This window comes from Bufo gargarizans, chromosome 2 (genome assembly GCF_014858855.1).
Source record: "Bufo gargarizans isolate SCDJY-AF-19 chromosome 2, ASM1485885v1, whole genome shotgun sequence".
Lineage (NCBI taxonomy): Eukaryota > Metazoa > Chordata > Amphibia > Anura > Bufonidae > Bufo > Bufo gargarizans.
The window spans coordinates 591,220,819-591,243,808 of NC_058081.1; the positions used below are offsets into that span (position 1 = coordinate 591,220,819).

At 42.2% G+C, this 22,990-nt stretch overlaps 1 protein-coding gene across 1 annotated transcript; it reads right to left on the reverse strand.

Moving 5' to 3' along the window:
• Positions 1-272: 272 nt before the first annotated feature.
• LOC122926771 (myelin protein zero-like protein 3) lies at positions 273-21,992 on the reverse strand. Its single transcript, XM_044278249.1, has 6 exons — positions 21,892-21,992; positions 14,007-14,173; positions 5,811-6,021; positions 4,919-5,081; positions 3,134-3,242; positions 273-1,317 (listed from the first exon to the last, which is right to left on the reverse strand). The coding sequence occupies exons 1-6, from the start codon at positions 21,950-21,952 to the stop codon at positions 1,267-1,269; spliced, it is 762 nt and encodes a 253-aa protein (XP_044134184.1). The 5' UTR covers positions 21,953-21,992; the 3' UTR covers positions 273-1,266.
• Positions 21,993-22,990: the final 998 nt, after the last annotated feature.

The following is a 22,990-nucleotide window of genomic DNA, read 5'->3' on the forward strand; positions in this document are numbered from 1 at the left end:
TATTTTTTATTTGTGTAATGTGTAGAGGCAGTGATGATGACCACTTATGTAATATAATTTAATTACTGAAACCATACATTTCTATTAGAAAAATAGCTCTAAAGTGGCCCAGATTGAGCCTTAGCAACGCTCCTCTGTCTTCTGTTTACATGATACAGTCAGTGTTAGCAAGTCTCCACTGATATGTAAACAGAAGACAGAGCAGCGTTGCTAAGGCTTAATATGGACGATTTTAGAGCTATTTTCTAATAGAAATGTACGATTTCAGTAATTAAAGTATATTACAAAAATGGTCAGTATCAGTGCCCCTATACATTACACAAATAAAAATAGAATGGCAGTTACACTTTAAGAAACTCTCCCTTCGATATTAATGAATCCCCTCCAGACTACTGTGTCTATGGTCCATGTGGCAGCTGCATAGCAAATCCCTGAATGCTGTTAACAGTAGCTCAGGCAAGATGTCCCCATCTCCCACCATAATCATGTTTATAAAAAATAGTATAAAAAAAAATAATAATCTACAATCCGAAAATAAAAACAGATTAGAAAAATAGAATATATCACTATCTGGTTTTAACTGGAAGAACCATGATCACATTCCCTTTAAAGGGGTTGTCCAGGGTTTTACAAATGATGGCGTATCCTCAGATCGGCACTCCACAGCACGGCCAATCAGCTGTCCTGCACCAGCTCCGCTGCGGGGAGTCAGTGCTGGATCTACACATGGTGTATTGGATGGAGCTGGTTCTGTGCTCCTATTCTCTTCAATGCAAGCTGCAGTAACCAGCTCTGTCCACTACACAATGGATGGAGCTGTGACGTTCCGGTGATGGAGCTAGTGCAGAACAGCAGATCGGTGGCGGTGTCAGATCCCGATCCCCCGATCCCTCCCCCCCCCCACACTGATCAGATAGTGATGGCTTTACCTTATTATAGGCCCTCACTTGTAGAATCCTGGACACCCACTACATTACAGCATCAAGCTACAAAATGTAAAAGAATACTTCTGGTATAGAACAATGTCTGGGTGTTACTAGCAAACTGGTAACTTTATGTTACACCAATACTTTGGAAAGTTATCTTCCAGGTAAATTACATGTTAAAATTCACACACATTAAATATAATCCATACTGTGCAGTCGTACTAAAAGACACTTAAAATTCAGGATAATACAAAGTCCACAGAATCCTGTATAATTCGTAACCTCCTTCACATGACTCAAGCTTGGATGTCATCTTCATGTGGCATCCATAGGTGTCCATTCACACAAGACTCTTCTTGTCTGCTGTGTTGTCGTCGTCGTCGTCATCGTCCTAAAAAAAGACAATTAATAACTACAGGAGAGCGGGAATATTATATATTAATGTATGCCATCAATCTGCCTGGTTGTAAAGAAAAAACATGTATTTGAATATTAAAGGGATGTTCCACTTTGCCCCATTGTTACTTGTTAAAAGAGGTTCTTTAACAAAAAGCTGATCACAAAGTGTTCCTATGCGCTGGGGTCAAATCCGACCAAGGACAACATCTGCGTCCGTTTCCATATGTCAGTATTTCCGTTCCGCCCCAAAAATAAAACATGTCCTATTATTGTCCGCATTATGGACAAGGATAGGACTGTTCTATTAGGGGCCAGCTGTTCTGTTCTGCAGAATACGGAATGCACACGGGCGTTATCCATATTTTTTGCGGACCGCAAAATACACACGGTTGTGCGCATGAGGCCTAAGAGACACTCTTTGTAAGGGCTGTTTCAGATGAGTGTGTGCAGTCCGGAAATCACGCTCCGTGTGTGAGCGTGATCCTCCGTTCTGGACACTGCTCGTCTTGCAGGAGTGCACGGCATGTTGAATTTCAAGGTCTAATACTTTTCTCCTCTCTCCGCACATACATACTCAACAGAGCCAAGGGTTCAGCTGTATGGGCGAGTTGGAAGGGATGGCCAAGAACTAGTGAAGGTGTAAAGACCCATTTAGCTAGTCGACGATTAGGGCAATTATTGGGAAGAAGTTCCTAGGAATGCCCCATCCTGATAACTGACCTGTGTACAGTTGTCACCAATCAGCTGATGAACAAGCAAACATTCATTCGTAAAAAAAAAACTAAAAAAAAACGCGGACACTAAATCATTGTTTCTGGGCAGGAGATTGTCCTGTGCAGAATCAATAATCACTCCTCCCCATACAGAAGAGAAGACTTCTGCATGTACGTGACTGTCTACTGCAGGGATCAGCAACCTGCGGCACTCCAGCTGCTGCAAAACTACAATTCTCAGCATACACAGGTACTCGACTTTTCTTGTAACGCCCATGGAAGTGAAAGGAGGATTCTGGGAGTTGTAGTTTCAGAACAGCTGGAGTGTCGGAGGTTGCCGATCCCTGATCTACTAAGTCAGCCTAAGTAAACAAGCTTTAAAGGGGTGGTGTCATCTCAAGCATTAGTGGCATATAGCTAGGATATGCCACCAATGTCTGACAGGTGCGGGACCCACACCTATCTCTAGAACAGAGCACGCAGTGAAGGAGAGCTGACCACGCCTGAGTGGCCGCCCTTTATTAGTTTCTACGAGAGCTTGGCTATTTTTAGAACTTCCAGGGAAATTAATGGGCAGCGCACTGCGCAAGCGCAGCCGCAGCTCCATTCACTTCTGTGTGGCTGATGAAAATAGCCAAGCAATACGGCCGCAAATGCGCATTTAGCTCTCCTTCACTTTGCAGGATCCATTCTAGAGATAGGTGCGGGTCCCAGAGGTGGACAATATGCCACCAATGCTTGAACTGACAACCCCCTTAAAGCTAAATATTAGGCAGGATTAGTAATTCTGCCCCAAGCATAAAGCAGAGGGTTGTCATACCCAAGTAACATTGGCAACAAGGGTTGTCATACCCAAGCTTCTTATATTTAGTTTCAAAGGCATCACTTTAGATTCTCTTCCTGCCCTGCTGCTAATACTACTTTTCAGATAACGCACTTTTTTTTAGCACTATTTTTTCTTGGAAAGGGATAAATAAAGTATATTAGACATTTGCAGATATTTTTTATTCTAAAATTTCTAAACTAGACAAATATCAATAAAAACAAACAAAACAAACAAATAAACAAACAAACCACAAAACCAAACAAACTTACATCTATACAACGCATACAACTCAGACAGAGCCTCACCAGACAGCCGGGGGGCTTCTCCACAGATGAACTACGATGGAGCGGAGCTCTCTCATTGTCATTATATACACAACTAGGGGAGAAACAGCATTAATACAGCAGGATGTGAACACAAGCAGACGAATATATAGTAAGCAGCATGCAGCAGACGTGGATTCCCTCGGATTATTTCTCAGGTCAACCCTTGCCTTTGCAAAATACTCAGGGTCACACTTGGGGTATGTTCACATGTTTGTATTTAGACATGAAATCCAAAATTCCATGCGTTTTCCACACAGTTTTTTATGTTGTTTTTCATTTAAAGTGGGGGGTTTTTTAGGTGTGGATTTTCATGTGTTTTTTTTAGGATTACCTCCGATTTCAATAAGAATTTCCAGGCGGAATCAGCACCAATGTTGGTTTTACTTTCCGTGACGCCGATTTTCAATCCATACGATTTATCCTGAGGATTTTTAATTCAAAAACAGGAAGGTGCATTGAGGGCGGATTCGTTCACCCGAAGAACATCGGCTAAAGGAGATTTTCTAATAGCAAAAAGAATCCCTGCGACGCCAAGTACTCACAGAGGCACATGGCCGTAGAGTTAAAGCGATACCTGTAGGTATAACCACATGTGGCGGGTCTGCTGGGGACTTTCTATAGCGGATCGGCCAGAATACCACAGCAGCAAAATGTGCACCAAAGGATATGAATTTCTGTTGCAGAAATCCATGCCACGTCACTGCTTATTGGTTGGAGTGAGCATGCGGCCATGCCTGTGCAGCGCTAGATGTAAACAGTGAGGGGACCAGAATATGGAGGCAGTGGAGGTCCCGAGTGGTGGGAGCAGGTAATGTTTCAGGAGGATAATATGTAATTATTAATGAAGCTGAGGTTGCCATTAGGGGGAGCCAGCAGTGTACAGATTTAAGACGGAGGGACGGATTAGAAGCGCACGGAAACCCTTCCGTGGGCTTTCGGATCTGGGTCTCTGCACATGTATCTTGCGGATCGTGGACCTATTCAAGTCAATGGGTCCGCACCATGATAGGGAGTTCACAATTTTGTGGAACGCCATTTGCGGTCCGCAACACGGGCATGGTGGCCATACGGTCGTGTGAATGGGCCCGAACACCCCCAGATCAAGAAAATTATGTATTTCCATTGCATACCATACACAGCTCTGTGCTTATGGAAGGCTGCCACCCCTTCAGGCAGCTGATTGGTGCAGGAGTCGGACCCTCACAAATCTGATATTGATGGCCTTGATCTTCAGGCTAGGCCATAAATATTGTATACGTACGTAAGGGGCAATATGGGAGCGCAAAGGGAAAACAACAATTTAGAAATATATAACCGAAAAAGAACAGGAGATCTGACCCCGAGAATTTTTAACAATTTAATGAATAATACCATATTATTAACCTGTTCAACATCCTAGACTAGAGAAGATCTAACTACTATTAAGTGAAATGAGCCAAACTCGATTCGTTCAAAAACTTTGATTTTAATGCTGTATGGAAACAGCATTTATAAAAAAAAAAATTAAAAAAAATAAATAAATTTTGAACAAATCAACTTCGGATCTATGATCCAAAGATCAATTCGGTCAACTAACTGCTTTACTGCCTTAAACCAGCAGAAACATTAGGTACTACTAACCCTATACCAACCAATGCCACCACAGATATTACCATTAATCCTTCACCACCATGGATATTACCATTACAATCCTAAATCACAGAGATATAGGCATATAGACCCACTCACTCTTGGGATTCTTCAATAGGAGACTTCTTCACTTTCTGGCTCCTCATCCGGTCTCTCTTGATCGCTCTTTTCATCCTTATCAGCAGTATTATGGAGACCAAAGCAGAGGGGATGAACACCAAACAGGACAGCAATATGACTGTGGTGAACTTAAAGGTGACACCTAAAGAGAAAAATTGATGATCTCTGAGGTTATTATAATAGAACAGCAAACACAAGTGATCCCTCCACGTACATTGCATGGTTCCAGGACAACCAACATTAACCCAAATTGTCCCCATTGCTCCTAGAAGCTAATTTGCATATATTAAAACCTAATTTTTCTAAGCAATGCGGGCACATATGAACATGGGACCAACACAGAGGCCTTCAGCTGACAAGCACACATGTAACAGGTCAGCCAGTGTCAAAACTGCTGACAGATGCCCTTTAAATGCTTGGAAGCCATTAAAACTGGTGAGTATTGTGATTGTCTTCTGTTTGTGGACTATGTGAATATACAGTCACAGCAATTGTAACTTGAAAATATCAACCCCAAGGCCTTCAAAAGTAAGAGGACCACTGTATATCATTAATGGGGTATTCCCCTCTTGGACATTAAGAGTACAGTCATATGTTGTCTGATTGTCTGATAAGTGTGGACCCTAGAGGTGCATCTATCACCAGAACAAGGGTGCCCCAATCATCGTCCCATCTGGTGAGGTGGATACTGGCATGTGTGCGGCTCTCTCTACTCACTTCTATGGAAGACACTTCCTCGGCTAACTCCCAGAGCCGTCCAAAAACTTTAAGAAGCCATCTTTTGAGTCAAATTCACTATAGCAAAAACTATCAGGACTAATAGATGTGAATTGGGATAGTCCCTCTACCACGACCCTGTCTTCTCTCTTACTTTCCAAGGTTACTGTCAGTTTCATCTGTGGTAAGTTCCCGTGGACATCTGGTGGATTTCTGACCGTACATGTGAAGGTGCCGTTATCTGTGAGTTTTAGATCCTCCAACAAAATGGAAGCATCTCCCCGTTCAATGTTCCCTTCCCATTTTAGACGATCCTTGAAGGGTCCAACTGATGTGGGGTACGGTTTTGATTGGTAGTGCATGATCTAGGAAAAAGAACAGATTGTGTATGAAACTTGGGTGATGAGGGCGTTTTCCATCTGTCATCATGAATTAAAGGGGTTCTGCACTTTGTTTTAACTGATGATCTATTTAAGTGAATAGAGCTTAGCCCCGCCCACGCTAGTTGATACAAGTCGTGACGTCACTGGGCCAGCGGCAAACAGTGAGAAGGCCGCGGCGCTCTTGGAGTCCCGGGTGTCAGACCCCTGCCGATCAGAAGCTGATGATCTATCCAGAGGATAGATCATCAGTTAAAGTGCAGAACACCTTTGAGTAAGGCGGGTTCCTTCCTGACAGTCGGCTGCTCGTTCAGTGAAGGAAACCGCGCATTTACATGCAGCGATCTCCTTCACAGTATAAGGATGAGGGGACGCTATCATGGTTTCTGAGCAGCAGATCATTGTTTAGACTATACGGTCTGCCAGAAACTATGATCGGTGGTACCTGCATGAAAGACCGGATCACCTGATGAACAAGCGTTTTACTTGTTCATCATGTGATCGGTGGCACATTTAGATGGGCAGATTGTCAGGAACGAGCATTCGCAGGAAAGGTCGTTCCCAATAATCTGAACAATTATTGGTTCGTCTAAATCGACCTTTAATGAGATTAAAGAGGACTTTTCACCGATCCTGACATTGTGAACTAAGAATACAGACATGGAGAGCGGCGCCCGGGGATCTCACTGCACTTACTATTATCCCCGGGCGCCGCTCCATTCTCCCGCTATGCCCTCCGGTATCTCCGGTCACAAAGTTATGGTAGGTGGAGTCTGCCCTTGTTCTGCTCTAGCGCTGGCCAATCACAGCGCAGAGCTCACAGCCTGGGAGGTTATTTTCTACCAGGCTGTGAGCTCTGCGATGCGATTGGCCAGCGCTAGAGCAGAACAAGGGCAGACTCCGCCTACCATAACTTTGTGACCGGAGGGCATAGCGGGAGAACGGAGCGGCGCCCAGGGATAATAGTAAGTGCAGTGAGATCCCCGGGCGCCGCTCTCCATGTCTGTATTCTTAGTTCACAATGTCAGGATCGGTGAAAGGTCCTCTTTAAGTACACAAAAGACCAAATACACTTAGGGTAAATGCACACAATGCAGATTTTGACCTACGGTGCTGATTTTAAAATCTGCAGCATGTTAATTTATTTTATTTTTCCTGACCGGATTTTCCCCATTCAGTTCAATAGGAAGAGTAAAATCCTCAAGTAAATCCGCACCAATTGATGCGGATTGACCACACGGATTTCCCTGCGAACACCTGCGGATTTCAGTTCGGATTCTTCGCACATAAATCCTGAACGTGTGCATTTACCCTTAAAGAGAAAAACCCCAGAACAAAAAAAAAAAAAAAAGTGATCGTTCATAGGCAATTTTTGTTTAGGATTGCATTTTACTCATTTTTGGCTAAAAATTATATTTTCAATTGGCCTTTATTAAAAATATTAAGCCATTCTGTCACAAAGGGTTAACTGTTTTTCTACCTGTACGGCTGGTACTTTCCCTTTCACTTTGTGCCGGTCATCTAATAACCCTCATCTCTAAACTACTGAGCGGTCATAAACACTTATTTAAACCACATTATTATCAATAATATAAGAACTGAGCTATAATGAGTGTTTATAAGGTCAGAGAGCAGAGATAAGGAGCCCGTCAGCTCCCCAACTAATGGAAAAGAAAATCCAGAGGCTGCTGCTAGAGCATCTCAGCCCTGAACAGAAGAAAGGACTCCATATTTTTGATAAAGTCCAACTGAAAAAAGAAATGAGTACAATGCAATAATAAAAAGAATTGCCCGCAAAGGTGTACATAGCCTTTAAATAACTACTACCTCGCTAACTCAGTGGACCAGGTTAAAGAATAGTGGCATCCCTCACGACCTCAAAAATGGTTTCAAATTGAGAAGTCTTACTTAAGGGGCATTCACACGACCGTGTCTATTTTACAGTCTGCAAATCGCGGATCCGCAAAATACAGATGTATCCCGCACTTTTCACGGGCCCATTGTAAAAAAAATGTAAAATGCCCATTCTTGGCCACAGAACCATTCCTCACTCTCCAATGAAGTTTGCTTATAATTTCCCGGTCCACACTATGCAAGCTGCTGCTTACGCATGGACATGCCTTACAACTGCTAAGAAACGTATGCTAAAATGTCTATAATCTCCCCTTGAAAATCCTTAAAGGAGCCGTCCCCTCTCCTGACATGTCTGTTTTAGTAACTACTTGTATTCCTCATATAATAACAATTCTGGAGCATCTGTTCTTACGACTATGTGGACTAAGTGCACTCCTGTTGTCCCGGCCAGATAGACTGGCGCTTTTTCCTATATTCTGCAAGCACGGCCACTGCTAATGGATTGCACAGTGGTCGTAACCATGGAAACGAGCCGTGTATAATGTGATGGAAAAATGAATCAAGCCAGCAAAGGAGGCAATATTGATAATCACAATACATTAGTAAGTGCCTGGTATTAACTTTCTCTACATGACAAATGCCACTTGGTGAAGTGAGACAACCCCTTTAATAAAATTTTGAAAAAGAAAATAATTCTATAAAATCAATGGCTACCTTGGGTGTCAAGCCTATGTGCCACCCCTACACCAGACCTGCTTTTATAAATTTTATTCCAGTTGTGTCTAATCCAATGTGAAAGCCTTAGAGGCACGTTGAATTATCACCATATATACAAATCAACTGAACTAGAAATTTATCACATTTAATTCACTCAAATAAATAAATAAAAAATGCTGTTTTGTTAATTCTACCTTCTAAAAAATTGAATTAAAAGTTTGTATGTACCCCAAAACGGTACCTATGAAAATATCAACTCATCCCACAAAAAAAACAAAGCCCTCGCCCAGCTTCATCAGTGGAAATAATGGAAAAAGTAAATCTTTATACCTCCCAGAATAAGGATAAAAATTAGTAAAGCATTTAAAAAAAATTTTTATAAAAATATCCCTATATATTCTTACGGGTGGTGGGAGTGAACACACTGCACCAAACAACCAGCTTGGCTTTGGGCAAAAACTGTAAGGGCGTTATCCTAGAAGTCATTAACTCATTAACCCCTGTACAGGAATTTGGAGAGCTACCAGGCTGCTACCTCTTGAGATAGCACCGATGTGGTTGGCAGCTGATCCACAGAGGTCAGAGGCACAGAGGGGTCAGGCAATATGCATAGTTTGGAGACAGGTTAAGGTCCGGGCAGGCAGCATACAAGCAAATCTGTGAGACAAGTCCGAGGTCTGGGTAGGCGGCAGCAGGGCAATTCAAGAAACAGGCTACGGTCAAAGTTGGCATAGAAGGGTTGTCTGGCAGAATAGAACACCTTTGCTAGAATACTAGACACTAGGAACCTAAAGCTCAGGCACCCTCCCACTGGGGAAGCCTGCCTTAAGTACCCAGGGATGACCAGCCTATAGCACAAGACAAGGTCCTTACTGAGGGAGTGCACGGCCAGCGTGTCCAGGAGGAGAGCGGGACAGAGCAGGAGTGGGGCTACGGTAAGCAGTGCGTCACCCCTGCCAGCAAGGAGAAGCGACAATCAAATATTGACTGCCTATCCTGAGGACAGATCATCAATATAAAAATTGCAGACAAATTCCTTCCAGGCCTAAACAAGCCTGGTCATCAATGGGTTAAAGAACCGTATAAAAACAGCACATATTGTACAATCTGCTAGCTGAAGCTTGCAGTGATCAGATAATTACAACCTGCTCTGCATAATTATAGCAATGCAGCAGCCACCGATATCTGTCCAACACAGGTCACCCTCGGCAGTATATGTCGGAAGAATTTCCAGTTTGTTTGTTTTTTCGGGACGTGTGGATTTTCTGTCTGTTCGAAAATCTGCAACAGGAACAGGTACAGATATTTGTGATCCGCATCACGTCTGTCATTTCCGTAGTGCATTGTTTGCAGATTTTCACCATCCAGTTGACTGGAGACACAACATTCCACAACAAAACCCAATCCTGGCAGATTTTGCTGATTATTTCTTTAGCTTCTGCAGCAAAATATCTTTTTTTAAAATAAATCAGCATATTCACTTACGAATCCCCAGAGAGTCCCATCCGGATGCTTCCATGATCACCCACCAGTTTTGGTCTTGTAGCCTCCAGTGTTGACCTCTACAGTTTTTAAACAGGCTGCAGCAGATACATGGATCAACACTTCATCACCGGATGCCAGAAAACAGAGACAGCCAGCGGACCTCAAAGGTTACCCCCCCCCCCAACAAATTATAAAATGGCAGTATATTCTAGCAATATTTTATAAGTGGAGAGTGCCCCTTTAAAAGGGTTGTCCCATTAAGACACGTTCGGGGGGTGGGGTGTCGTCCTCCCCCATTTGAAAGGAGCGGCAGTCATGCATGCCACTCCATTCAGCAATATGGGGCTGCCGGAGATAGCCGATTGCTTGTACTGTGCTATCTACACCAGTCCCATAGCGTTGACTGGAGCGGCAGACATGCCAGGAAACACGACGCTCCAGCAGTTGGGAAAGTTGGACAGTTTCCGCGCACAAGTCACCTCCGCAGCTAATTGCTGGCCTCAGCCGTGCACGGGATTGTCTCTGCTAAAGCCAGCGGTTGGCTGCAGCAGTGACCTGGGGGAACAGAACATCACTGCTGGAGCCCTAGTGAGGATCGGAGCTCAACGCAGGAACAAGCAGAGGAGAAAACGGGCGAGTACCCATTTTCCATGTTAGTCTGTTTACAGGGGTTGCCGAAGTTTTTATATAAAACTAAAACTACCCCTTTAAAAGGGACTTGAACATGCAATCCTCTGATCACTAATAGCATAGACTGTTATAGTATACTATCGCAGTCTATGGGATTTTTACAGGCATCCTATTAAGCCTTGTCCAAGGTTGCCATAGTAACCATTCTGAACCCCACAATGTCACCCCGGGGGCTTCAATTGAAGAACAGAGGAAGCTCTGCTCTCTGACCAATCCGTGGACGCATTACGGCTGGGAGTAAGCTATATTAAACAGCCGGCACTGGCTGCGTATGGAGTGGGCTTAGCGTTTGAGCCCGCTCCATACATACCGGGCGGATGTACGACAGATACATCTGTCATGTGTCTTTAAGGGGTTAAAACAACACAGTTTCTCTGCGCACTTTTTACCGCTTGGCACACCGCCACACAGGAGGCTACACCCAAGGCTTATAATTATCATCGTGATTTCATTTTCAATGCATCATAATTATATTATTATTTAGTAAAAATAACAAACAATTAGCGATAAATGACGGGACTATTATAATTAGCGCACGTAAACGGTTCTTGTCCAACTTCTCCTGCAATTGTAAAGACGGCCCCATACACAATAGTGTATTGTCGACCGAGAACGGCGTTTGGCTGACAGTCTAATGTGTGGGGAGCTCCCGATTCTCCCCCCGACATCATCTGCTCGGGTTGTGCAAACGGAATATTTTCACCCGATCTTTTTGTTCTCCTGTTAGATAAGCCACTTCCAGAAGTGATTGGCAGCAGCTTTCTCCCCATACATGCATGCTCGGCCAAACATGCTTTTTCCCCTCTCCTCATTGAAAACACATGCATGCTCGGCCAAAAGAACGTGTATGGGAGAGTCAGGAGAGACAGCTGATCAGACAGCTTTATGTTTGTAGAGTTACATGACGAAAAAATGCCACCTGTATATCAGCACAGTCCACAACCGGAGCGCCACTATTGCCCACAGGTCCCAATTATATCAATAATTCTGATGTCTAGCATATATTAAGGTAAGCTTTTCAATCCATACTCATGAATATCAGGTATTTCACCTTCTTATCACTTTTATTTAGTATATCCAAAAGCATAAATGATCAATAAGAGCATACACTATGAGGGACGCTAAGATGCGCTTATTGATCATTTATGCTTTTGGATATACTAAATAAAAGTGATAAGAAGGTGAAATACCTGATATTCATGAGTATGGATTGAAAAGCTCACTTTAATATATGCTACACATCAGAAGTCTGCTTATTTGATTTAATTGATTTAAGGACCTAGGAATTTTAGTAAACAGCAAACTAAGCAATAAAAACCAGTGTCAGGCAGCTGCTGCCAAGGCCAATAAGATAATGGGTTGCATCAGAAGGGGCACAGATGCCCGTAATGATGAGAACATAGTCCTACCACTTTACACATCACTCGTCAGACCACACATGGAGTACTGTGTACAGTTCTGGGCTCCAGTGAACAAGGCAGACATAGCAGAGCTGGAGAAGGTCCAGAGGAGGGCAACTAAAGTAATAACTGGAATGGGGCAACTACAGTACCCTGAAAGATTATCAGCATTAGGGTTATTCAGTTTAGAAAAAAGACGACTGAGGGGAGATCTAATAACTATGTATAAATAGATCAGGACTATGACGAGGGGACATCCTCTGCGTCTGGAGGAAAGAAGGTTTGTACACAAACATAGAAGAGGATTCTTTACGGTAAGAGCAGTGAGACTATGGAACTCTCTGCCTGAGGAGGTGGTGATGGGGAGTACAATAAAGGAATTCAAGAGGGGCCTGGATGTATTTCTGGAGTGTAATAATATTACAGGCTATAGCTACTAGAGAGGGGTCGCTGATCCAGGGAGTTATTCTGATTGCCTGATTGGAGTCGGGAAGGAATTTTTTATTCCCCTAAAGTGGGGAAAATTGGCTTCTACCTCACAGGGTTTGTTTTTTGCCTTCCTCTGGATCCACTTGCAGGATGACAGGCCGAACTGGATGGACAGATGTCTTTTTTCAGCCTTATAAACTATGTTACTATGTAGAGTTTTATGGACATGTACATATTCGCTTTTGCTAATATTTTACTGATAGGGGAGAGGGTTTGTTGCTTTGTTGTATCTGAACCAATGCTCCATTGTCTCACAAAGTAATTGGGGGACATGAGATAATGTTCCAGCCATTGGAGACTTCCCAGAGCAGAGCCAATACTGGCTACACAACGAGATCTGCATAGAAGAAGTGCTATCGGTGTGTATGTACACAGCTTAACGCGCCTGATAGCGGCACAATGCCATCCAGCAGGCGGAAAACAAACAGACGCTCAGTGCAAAGTCTGCTAAAGAATGTTTGTCTAAAAGGATTTGTCCAGGACTGCAATCCTCAGTATGGGATCGGTGGGGGATCAGACTCCCGATCAGCTGTATGTTTGTAGGGGCCGCAGTGCTCGGAGGAACGTTCTGGCCCCTGCATAGTATACCAAGCACAGTGCCAACGGGTGTCTGTGGGTATAAAGAGCCGAGTGGCATTCTGACAATGTGCCGGGTATGATTAGTAGGACTTTTCTAGTTTGTAATGACCATTGTCCTGCTTACCAGAAGAGCAAAGTGTCCAAGAAGCCCTGACAGTGAAAGGGTTAAAGGAGTTGTCCCATGACAAACACACCACCCCTGTGCGCAACGCTTGTACTCGGCCATCTCTAGCAGTCCCGTGTACTGTAGTTGAATGGAGCGCAGATGCGTAACGGCCGATCCGCTCAAACAGGGGAACAAGGGCCCCACATTTTTATGATCAGCTGGGGCCCCAGCAGCTTAACCCCTGCCGATCAAACCTCTGACAATCCTGTAGCTAGTGAATAAGTGTTTGTCATGGAACGATTAAGGTGGTTATACACTTTAGATAGCCGTCAGCCAAAGGCTGGTTTGGCCAACAGCTATTGCTCCTGACCTCATCATACGCGCTTGGTTAGGCCGAGCATGCATGTATTTTAAAGGAAAAATCTGCTGCCAGACACCTCAGCCTGCGGCTTATCTCTCTTGAGAGGACTGTATAGAGACAGACCACTTTGAAAAAGGGAATGGTAACACCCAGTTTTCTATTTATTCCTATGTTTCCAGGAGGAATAACAGAGGAATAGACCAGGAAGTTGCAAGAAAAAGATGCTCCAGTGTCAGGAGGGAGGCAGCTCCTCTGTAAATTCATTACACCGGGTCCTGTATGTACTCACAGTGACCATGGGACCTCCTGCTTGAGGACGATAGCTCCAGTCCACTGTTACCAATTCAGACGTCGAGTCCCTCGAGGAGAAGCCGCACCATAATTTAGCCGATTCTCCTTCAACCCCGTATACTTCGGAGTCCATTCGGATGTCGATACAGCCCACGCCGATAAAACCTATAAAATAATAAATAAAACACAACAAATCACATTAATGTGCTGGAGGGTATCGTGCAGCGGCTGGTTAATTACTCAGCGCGCCGGGAATACAACAGAATCACGTACTGTCGGCGCTGACCACACTGATCAGGGAGAAATAGCAGGGAGATGAAAGAGATTAAAGGGGTTGTCCAGGCTTTTAATATTGATGACCTGTCCTCAGGATAGGTCGTCAATATCAGATCGGCGGGGGTCCCACACCCAGCGCCCCCACCGATCTGATATTGATGACTGGAGAACCGCTTTAATATCTACAGTACACTGTGAGGGAGCAGCGTACGGCCCGTCTTCCCAGTCAGTACTGCACCGGGCTGTATTAGGAAGACGGATGTGCCTTAGCAACGCTCATTTAGGGCTCATTCACACCACCGTATGTGTGTCCGCATCCGTTCCGCAATTTTGCAAAATGGATGGCGGACCCATATGTCAGTTCCGCGGCTCCGCAAAAAAGATAGAGCATGTCCTATTCTCACACAGCCATATCCGTATTTTTTGCGGATCCATTGTAACAATACCTATTCTTGTCCGCTAAACGGACAACAATAGGGCATGTTCTATCATTTTTGCAGGGCCACGGAACGAACATACAGATGCGAATAGCACAAAAAAAAAAAAAAAAAAAAAACACGGAACGGACATGGAAACAAAGCACGTTTGTGTGAATGTAGCCCGAGGCTGCTTTTACACTGTTTTTTTTAGTGCACTTTTGTGTTTTTTAGTGGTGTTTTTGCGGTACAAGCGCCAGCTCCGTCTATGGGAAAAAATGAAGTACAGGACGCCGAAGGGTTATTTGCTCCTGGTGTTTTTGTTCAAAAAAACAACACCAGATGCGGCCAATAGGAATAGGGGATCATGAAATAAACTACAAACAATGCATTTTTATTTTTACTTTTCATTATTTATTTTTTTTGGTCTACTGTATTTTTCCTCCAAAAAAAAAACACAGCAAGCTTTTTTTCCAGCCATTTTCTCATAGGCTTCTCTATAGGGTGAAGATACAAAACTGAAAAAAAAAAACATCTGTGAAACTGCATTACATTCTGAGGTCTTCCTTCCGTTCTTCACACATTCACTATGGAGTCGGAGCTGCGCGAAAACCACACAATACAGAACATGCTGCAATTTATCCTGAAGGCAAAGATGATGCATGAAAAACAACGCTCGTGTGCACAGAGCCATAGAAATGAATGGGTCAGGATTCAGTCCGGAGGCTACGTGTTCACTACACGCATCGCATCCAGACAGAAAACTCACTCGTGTGAAAGAGGCCTAAGGCTATGTTCACACTACCATATTTTTCGCTTTATAAGATGCACCCGATGATAAGATGCACCCCAGATTTTTCATCAGACCTCATATCAGATCCTCAGAACATCATGTCAGACCTCCATATCAGACCTCATATCAGACCCTCAGATCAGCCCTTTATTATTGACCCCCCATCAGACCCTCAGATCAGCCCTTTATTATTGACCCCCCATCAGACCCTCAGATCAGCCCTTTATTATTGACCCCCCATCAGACCCTCAGATCAGCCCTTTATTATTGACCCCCCCATCAGACCCTCAGATCAGCCCTTTATTATTGACCCCCATCAGACCCTCAGATCAGCCCTTTATTATTGACCCCATCAGACCCTCAGATCAGCCCTTTATTATTGACCCCCCATCAGACCCTCAGATCAGCCCTTTATTATTGACCCCCCATCAGACCCTCAGATCAGCCCTTTATTATTGACCCCCCATCAGACCCCTCAGATCAGCCCTTTATTATTGACCCCCCATCAGACCCTCAGATCAGCCCTTTATTATTGACCCCCCATCAGACCCTCAGATCAGCCCTTTATTATTGACCCCCCATCAGACCCTCAGATCAGCCCTTTATTATTGACCCCCCATCAGACCCTCAGATCAGCCCTTTATTATTGACCCCCCATCAGACCCTCAGATCAGCCCTTTAATTATTGACCCCCCATCAGACGCTCAGATCAGCCCTTTATTATTGACCCCCCATCAGACCCTCAGATCAGCCCTTTATTATTGACCCCCCATCAGACCCTCAGATCAGCCCTTTATTATTGACCCCCCATCAGACCCTCAGATCAGCCCTTTATTATTGACCCCCCATCAGACCCTCAGATCAGCCCTTTATTATTGACCCCCCATCAGACCCTCAGATCAGCCCTTTATTATTGACCCCCCATCAGACCCTCAGATCAGCCCTTTATTATTGACCCCCCATCAGACCCTCAGATCAGCCCTTTATTATTGACCCCCCATCAGACCCTCAGATCAGCCCCTTATTATTAACCCCCATCAGACCTCAGATCAGCCCTTTATTATTAACCCCTATCAGATCTCTGATCATAATAAAATAAAAAAAACTTTTTATCCTCTCCTGTGCCGCGGCTCCGCTCTGGGTCCGGCGTCTCGCTCCCGGCACCTAATGTATACTAGTGAGCGCTTTCAGATTAGGATTTCAATAGCGGAAGAAAACGCTTCAGTTTCGTCCCTATTCCTTGTCAATAGGGAAAAAAACTGAACTGAACGAAACGGAGTGCACCCAAATGCATTTTGTTCCATTTGGTTGCGTCCCCATGGCGGACAGAATAACGCTGCAAGCAGCGTTTTTATGTCCGCGATGTGGTGCGGAGCAAGACGGATCCATCCTGACCCACAATGTAAGTCAATGGGAATGGATCCGTTTTCCCTGACACGGACGGATTCATCCAGCATTGACTTTCAATGGTTTTCATGATGGACCCGTCCTGGCTATAGAAGACCTAATACAACTGGATCCGTTCATGACGGATGCATGCGGTTGTATTATTGTAACGGAAGCGTTTTTGCAGATTTATGATGGATCCGCAAAAAATGCTAATGTGAAAGTAGCCCAATTCAGAAGCTTTCTCATTTTTGAGACTTTTATCCAAAGTAATTTGTGCCTGAAATTGTTGTAAAAGCAGTCTGATTTCTACTGGCGTACTTTTCTTCGTCTGTTTGCAATGGTGAAGTGCGACCTTTTTTTTTTTGTTTTTGCATTAAAAGTCAGACTTTCCGGGAGACATGCAACTTTTCTCTGCAAAGATGTGACTTTTTTCATTTGGAAATAAATTAGACCAGTCTAAGTGAATATGAACCTGTCGTACTGAAAAATCACCACCAGAGGTCAGACTAGAAATAATCGGCAAAAGAAAGACAACCGAATGAAATACGCCAGTCTCATTTTTTACACCTAAACACAGGCTACTGCTACCGATTTTTCTAAAAATTCTCCAATATTATGGCTACTTGAAAGCGACACAGCAGGGCACATTTATCAAGCTCGCCTGTTTTTAGGCATAAACTTAGACTGATGACTTAGATGTTATTTATTCTGTTCTTCTGATGGATCAGAACAGAAAATGAAACTGTGATGTGAATCCAGCCTTAGGGCTCATGCACACGACCGTATGGCTTTTTCAGTGTTTTGCGGGCCGTTTTTAACGGATCCGTTTTTCCGTTGGTTGTTTCAGTAGTGTTTTCGGTTCCATTCCGTTTTTCCGTATGGCATATACAGTAATTAAAAAAAAATTGGGCTGGGCATAACATTTCCAATAGATGGTTCCGCAAAAACAGAGCAGATACGGAAGATATACGGAGTACATTCCATATGTGTTCCCTTTTTTTGCAGACCCACGGAACGTGATTTGCGGGCAATAATAGGACATGTTCTATCTTTAAACAGAACGAAAATACGGAATGCACACGGAGTATACATATATGGTATATACACACACACACACTATACATATATGGTATACACACACACACACACACACACTATACATATATGGTATACACACACACACTATACATATATGGTATACACACACACACTATACATATATGGTATACACACACACACACACTATACATATATGATATATACACACACACACACACACTATACATATATGGTATATACACACACACACACACACACTATACATATATGGTATATACACACACACACACACTATACATATATGGTATATACACACACACACACACTATACATATATGGTATATACACACACACACACACACTATACATATATGGTATATACACACACACACACTATACATATATGGTATATACACACACACACACACTATACATATATGGTATATACACACACACACACACTATACATATATGGTATATACACACACACACACTATACATATATGGGTATATACACACACACACACACTATACATATATGGTATATACACACACACACAACACACACTATACATATATGGTATATACACACACACACACACACTATACATATATGGTATATACACACACACACACACTATACATATATGGTATATACACACACACTATACATATATGGTATATACACACACACTATACATATATGGTATATACACACACTATACACATATGGTATACACACACACAATACATATATGGTATACACACACACACACACTATACATATATGGTATACACACACACACACACACTATACATATATGGTATACACACACACACACACTATACATATATGGTATATACACACACACACCACTATACATATATGGTATATACACACACACACACACTATACATATATGGTATATACACACACACACTATACATATATGGTATATACACACACACACACACTATACATATATGGTATATACACACACACCACACACTATACATATATGGTATATACACACACACACACACTATACATATATGGTATATACACACCACACTATACATATATGGTATATACACACACACTATACATATATGTATATACACACACACTATACATATATGGTATACACACACACAATACATATATGGTATACACACACACACACACTATACATATATGGTATACACACACACACACACACTATACATATATGGTATACACCACACACACACACACTATACATATATGGTATACACACCACACACACTATACATATATGGTATATAAACACACACTATACATATATGGTATACACACACACACACACACTATACATATATGGTATAACACACACACACACACTATACATATATGGTTATACACACACAACACACTATACCTATAGGGTATACACACACACACACACTATACATATATGGTATATACACACACACACACACTATACATATATGGTATATACCACACACACACACACTATACATATATGGTATATACCCACACACACACACTATACATATATGGTATATACACACACACACACATATACATATATGGTATAACACACACACACTATACATATATGGTATATACACACACACACACACTACATATGGTATATACACACACACACACACTATACATATATGGTATATACACACACACATACATATATGGTATATACACACACACACACACACACACTATACATATGGTATATACCACACACTATACATATGGTATATACACACACACACACACACACTATACATATAGGTATATACACACACTATACATATATGGTATATACACACACACACACACACACACACACTATACATATATGGTATACACACACACACACACTATACATATATGGTATATACACACACACTATACATATATGGTATACACACACACACACACACACTATACATATATGGTACACACACACACACACACACACACTATACATATATGGTATACACACACACACACACACACACTACATATATGGTATATACACACACACACACACTATACATATATGGTATATACACACACACACACACACTATACATATATGGTATATACACACACAACACACACACTATACATATATGGTATATACACACACACACACACTATACATATATGGTATATACACACACACACACACTATACATATATGGTATATACACACACACACACACTATACATATGGTATATACACACACACACACACTATACATATATGGTATATACACACACACACACACTATACATATATGGTATATACACACACACACACACACTATACATATATGGTATATACACACACACACACACACACACACTATACATATATGGTATATACACACACACACACACTATACATATATGGTATATACACACACACTATACATATATGGTATATACACACACACTATACATATATGGTATATACACACACACTATACATATATGGTATACACACACACACACACTATACATATATGGTATACACACACACACTATACATATATGGTATACACACACACACTATACATATATGGTATACACACACACACCTATACATATATGGTATACACACACACACACACACTATACATATATGGTATACACACACACACACACACTATACATATATGGTATACACACACACACACTATACATATATGGTATACACACACACACACTATACATATATGGTATACACACACACTAATACAACTATTACCATATATGGGTATACACACACACACACTATACATATATGGTATACACACACACACACTATACATATATGGTATACACACACACACACTATACATATATGGTATACACACACACACTATACATATATGGTATACACACACACACTATACATATATGGTATATACACACACACACACTATACATATATGGTATACACACACACACACTATACATATATGGTATACACACACACACACACACACTATACATATATGGTATACACCACACACACACACTATACATATATGGTATACACACACACACTATACATATATGGTATACACACACACACTATACATATATGGTATACACACACACTATACATATATGGTATATACACACACACTATACATATATGGTATACACACACACACTATACATATATGGTATACACACACACACTATACATATATGGTATACACACACACACTATACATATATGGTATACACACACACACACACACTATACATATATGGTATACACACACACACACTATACATATATGGTATACACACACACACTATACATATATGGTATACACACACACACTATACATATATGGTATACACACACACACTATACATATATGGTATACACACACACACTATACATATATGGTATACACACACACACTATACATATATGGTATACACACTATACATATATGGTATATACACTATACATATATGGTATATACACACACACACTATACATATATGGTATATACACACACACACTATACATATATGGTATATACACACACACACTATACATATATGGTATATATGGTATATACACACACACACACTATACATATATGGTATATACACACACACTATACATATATGGTATATACACACACACTATACATATATGGTATATACACACACACTATACATATATGGTATATACACACTCACTATACACATATGGTATATACACACTCACACTCACTATACATATATGGTATATACACACACACACTCACTATACATATATGGTATACACACTCACTATACATATATGGTATATACATACACACACACAGTATAAAACGACACAACTCCTATCACAAGGAGTGCCACTATATCTATTACACTGACGGCCACTCACCCGGGAGCAGTAGCAGCAGTGCGGTGCTCCAGGCCCCCGTCCTGCCCCGCCGCTCCTCCATGTCTTCCTTCGCCCTCTCCCCAGTCTCGTCCAGCAGGTGAAACCAGTGAGTAACCGGAAGTAGCTGCAGCCAATCCGCCCGGTGCACAGCTGACTCACCTGCCCGCCCTGTCTCATCACCTCAGCGGCTGTACGAGCCCCGTCATCACCGGAGCTGCAGGGAGTGCGGTTATCAAGATACTAATGTGAACACTGTCTGCAGTGCGGTATTGTCTATACAATCTATTAAATCGTATATTTCTGTGGAATCACAATGCAGTTTTAATAAACTTCCAGATTGAGGCTCCTTCTGCCAGTTACATGAGGTTCTTCCAAGTGAATTTTAGGTGAAGTGAGTAAAGGGGTGCGTTCACACGAGAGGTTTTGTCGCTGCCATGGGTTTTCCTTTTGAACGTGGTGAACCTGCTGGTCTCCGTTTAACGCCATTGAACGTAGGCTTCCGCTGCAGCTTTGCGAGGGATTTGCGCGGTATCAGTGCCAAGAACGGACTTGTACATTTATAGTACAGTCTGGAAAATCCGTGCTGAAAGCCCGCGCCCATACCCTCATGAACGCTTTCCGTAATTTTCCAGTGCGGAAATCGACCTGCCGTGTGGATTTGAACCCCTTCCCCCTGTACGCATTTTTATGACTAAGCAATCTTTTTTCATTTTTTGATCGTCTCCTTCCAAGAGCTCTAACTTTGTTATTTTTCACACGTCTGCAAAATGGGTCCACATCCGTTCCGCAAATGGGGATAACCATCAGGCCGCTGCTGGTTGGTTACCATGGCAACCGGACACCTTCACAGGCATCTGGATTGCCATGGTATAGCTGAGCCTGATCAGGCTTACTGTGAATGACAATACACTGCAGTACACTATACAGTGTATTGTAGAGGCATCAGACCCACTGGATCTTCAAGAAAAAAAAAAGTAAAAAAAAAAAAAAAGTTAAGAAAAATCTAACTTCTTCTTATATCCGCACATATAATTGGTTAAAAATGTAAAAAATAAAAAACACTAAACATGTTTGGTATCGCCGCATCCGTAATGACATG

What these genes read in the sequence shown, in the direction of transcription:
- LOC122926771 (XM_044278249.1), bottom strand. Translation starts at nt 21,952, where the DNA reads ATGGAGGAGCGGCGGGGCAGGACGGGGGCCTGGAGCACCGCACTGCTG. An exon ending in CCTATTGAAGAATCCCAAGA is followed by an intron (nt 3,243 to 4,918) that starts GTGAGTGGGTCT and finishes TTTCTCCCCTAG; the next exon opens with TTGTGTATATAATGACAATG. An exon ending in GTTGTATGCGTTGTATAGAT is followed by an intron (nt 1,318 to 3,133) that starts GTAAGTTTGTTT and finishes GTCTTTTTTTAG; the next exon opens with GACGATGACGACGACGACGA.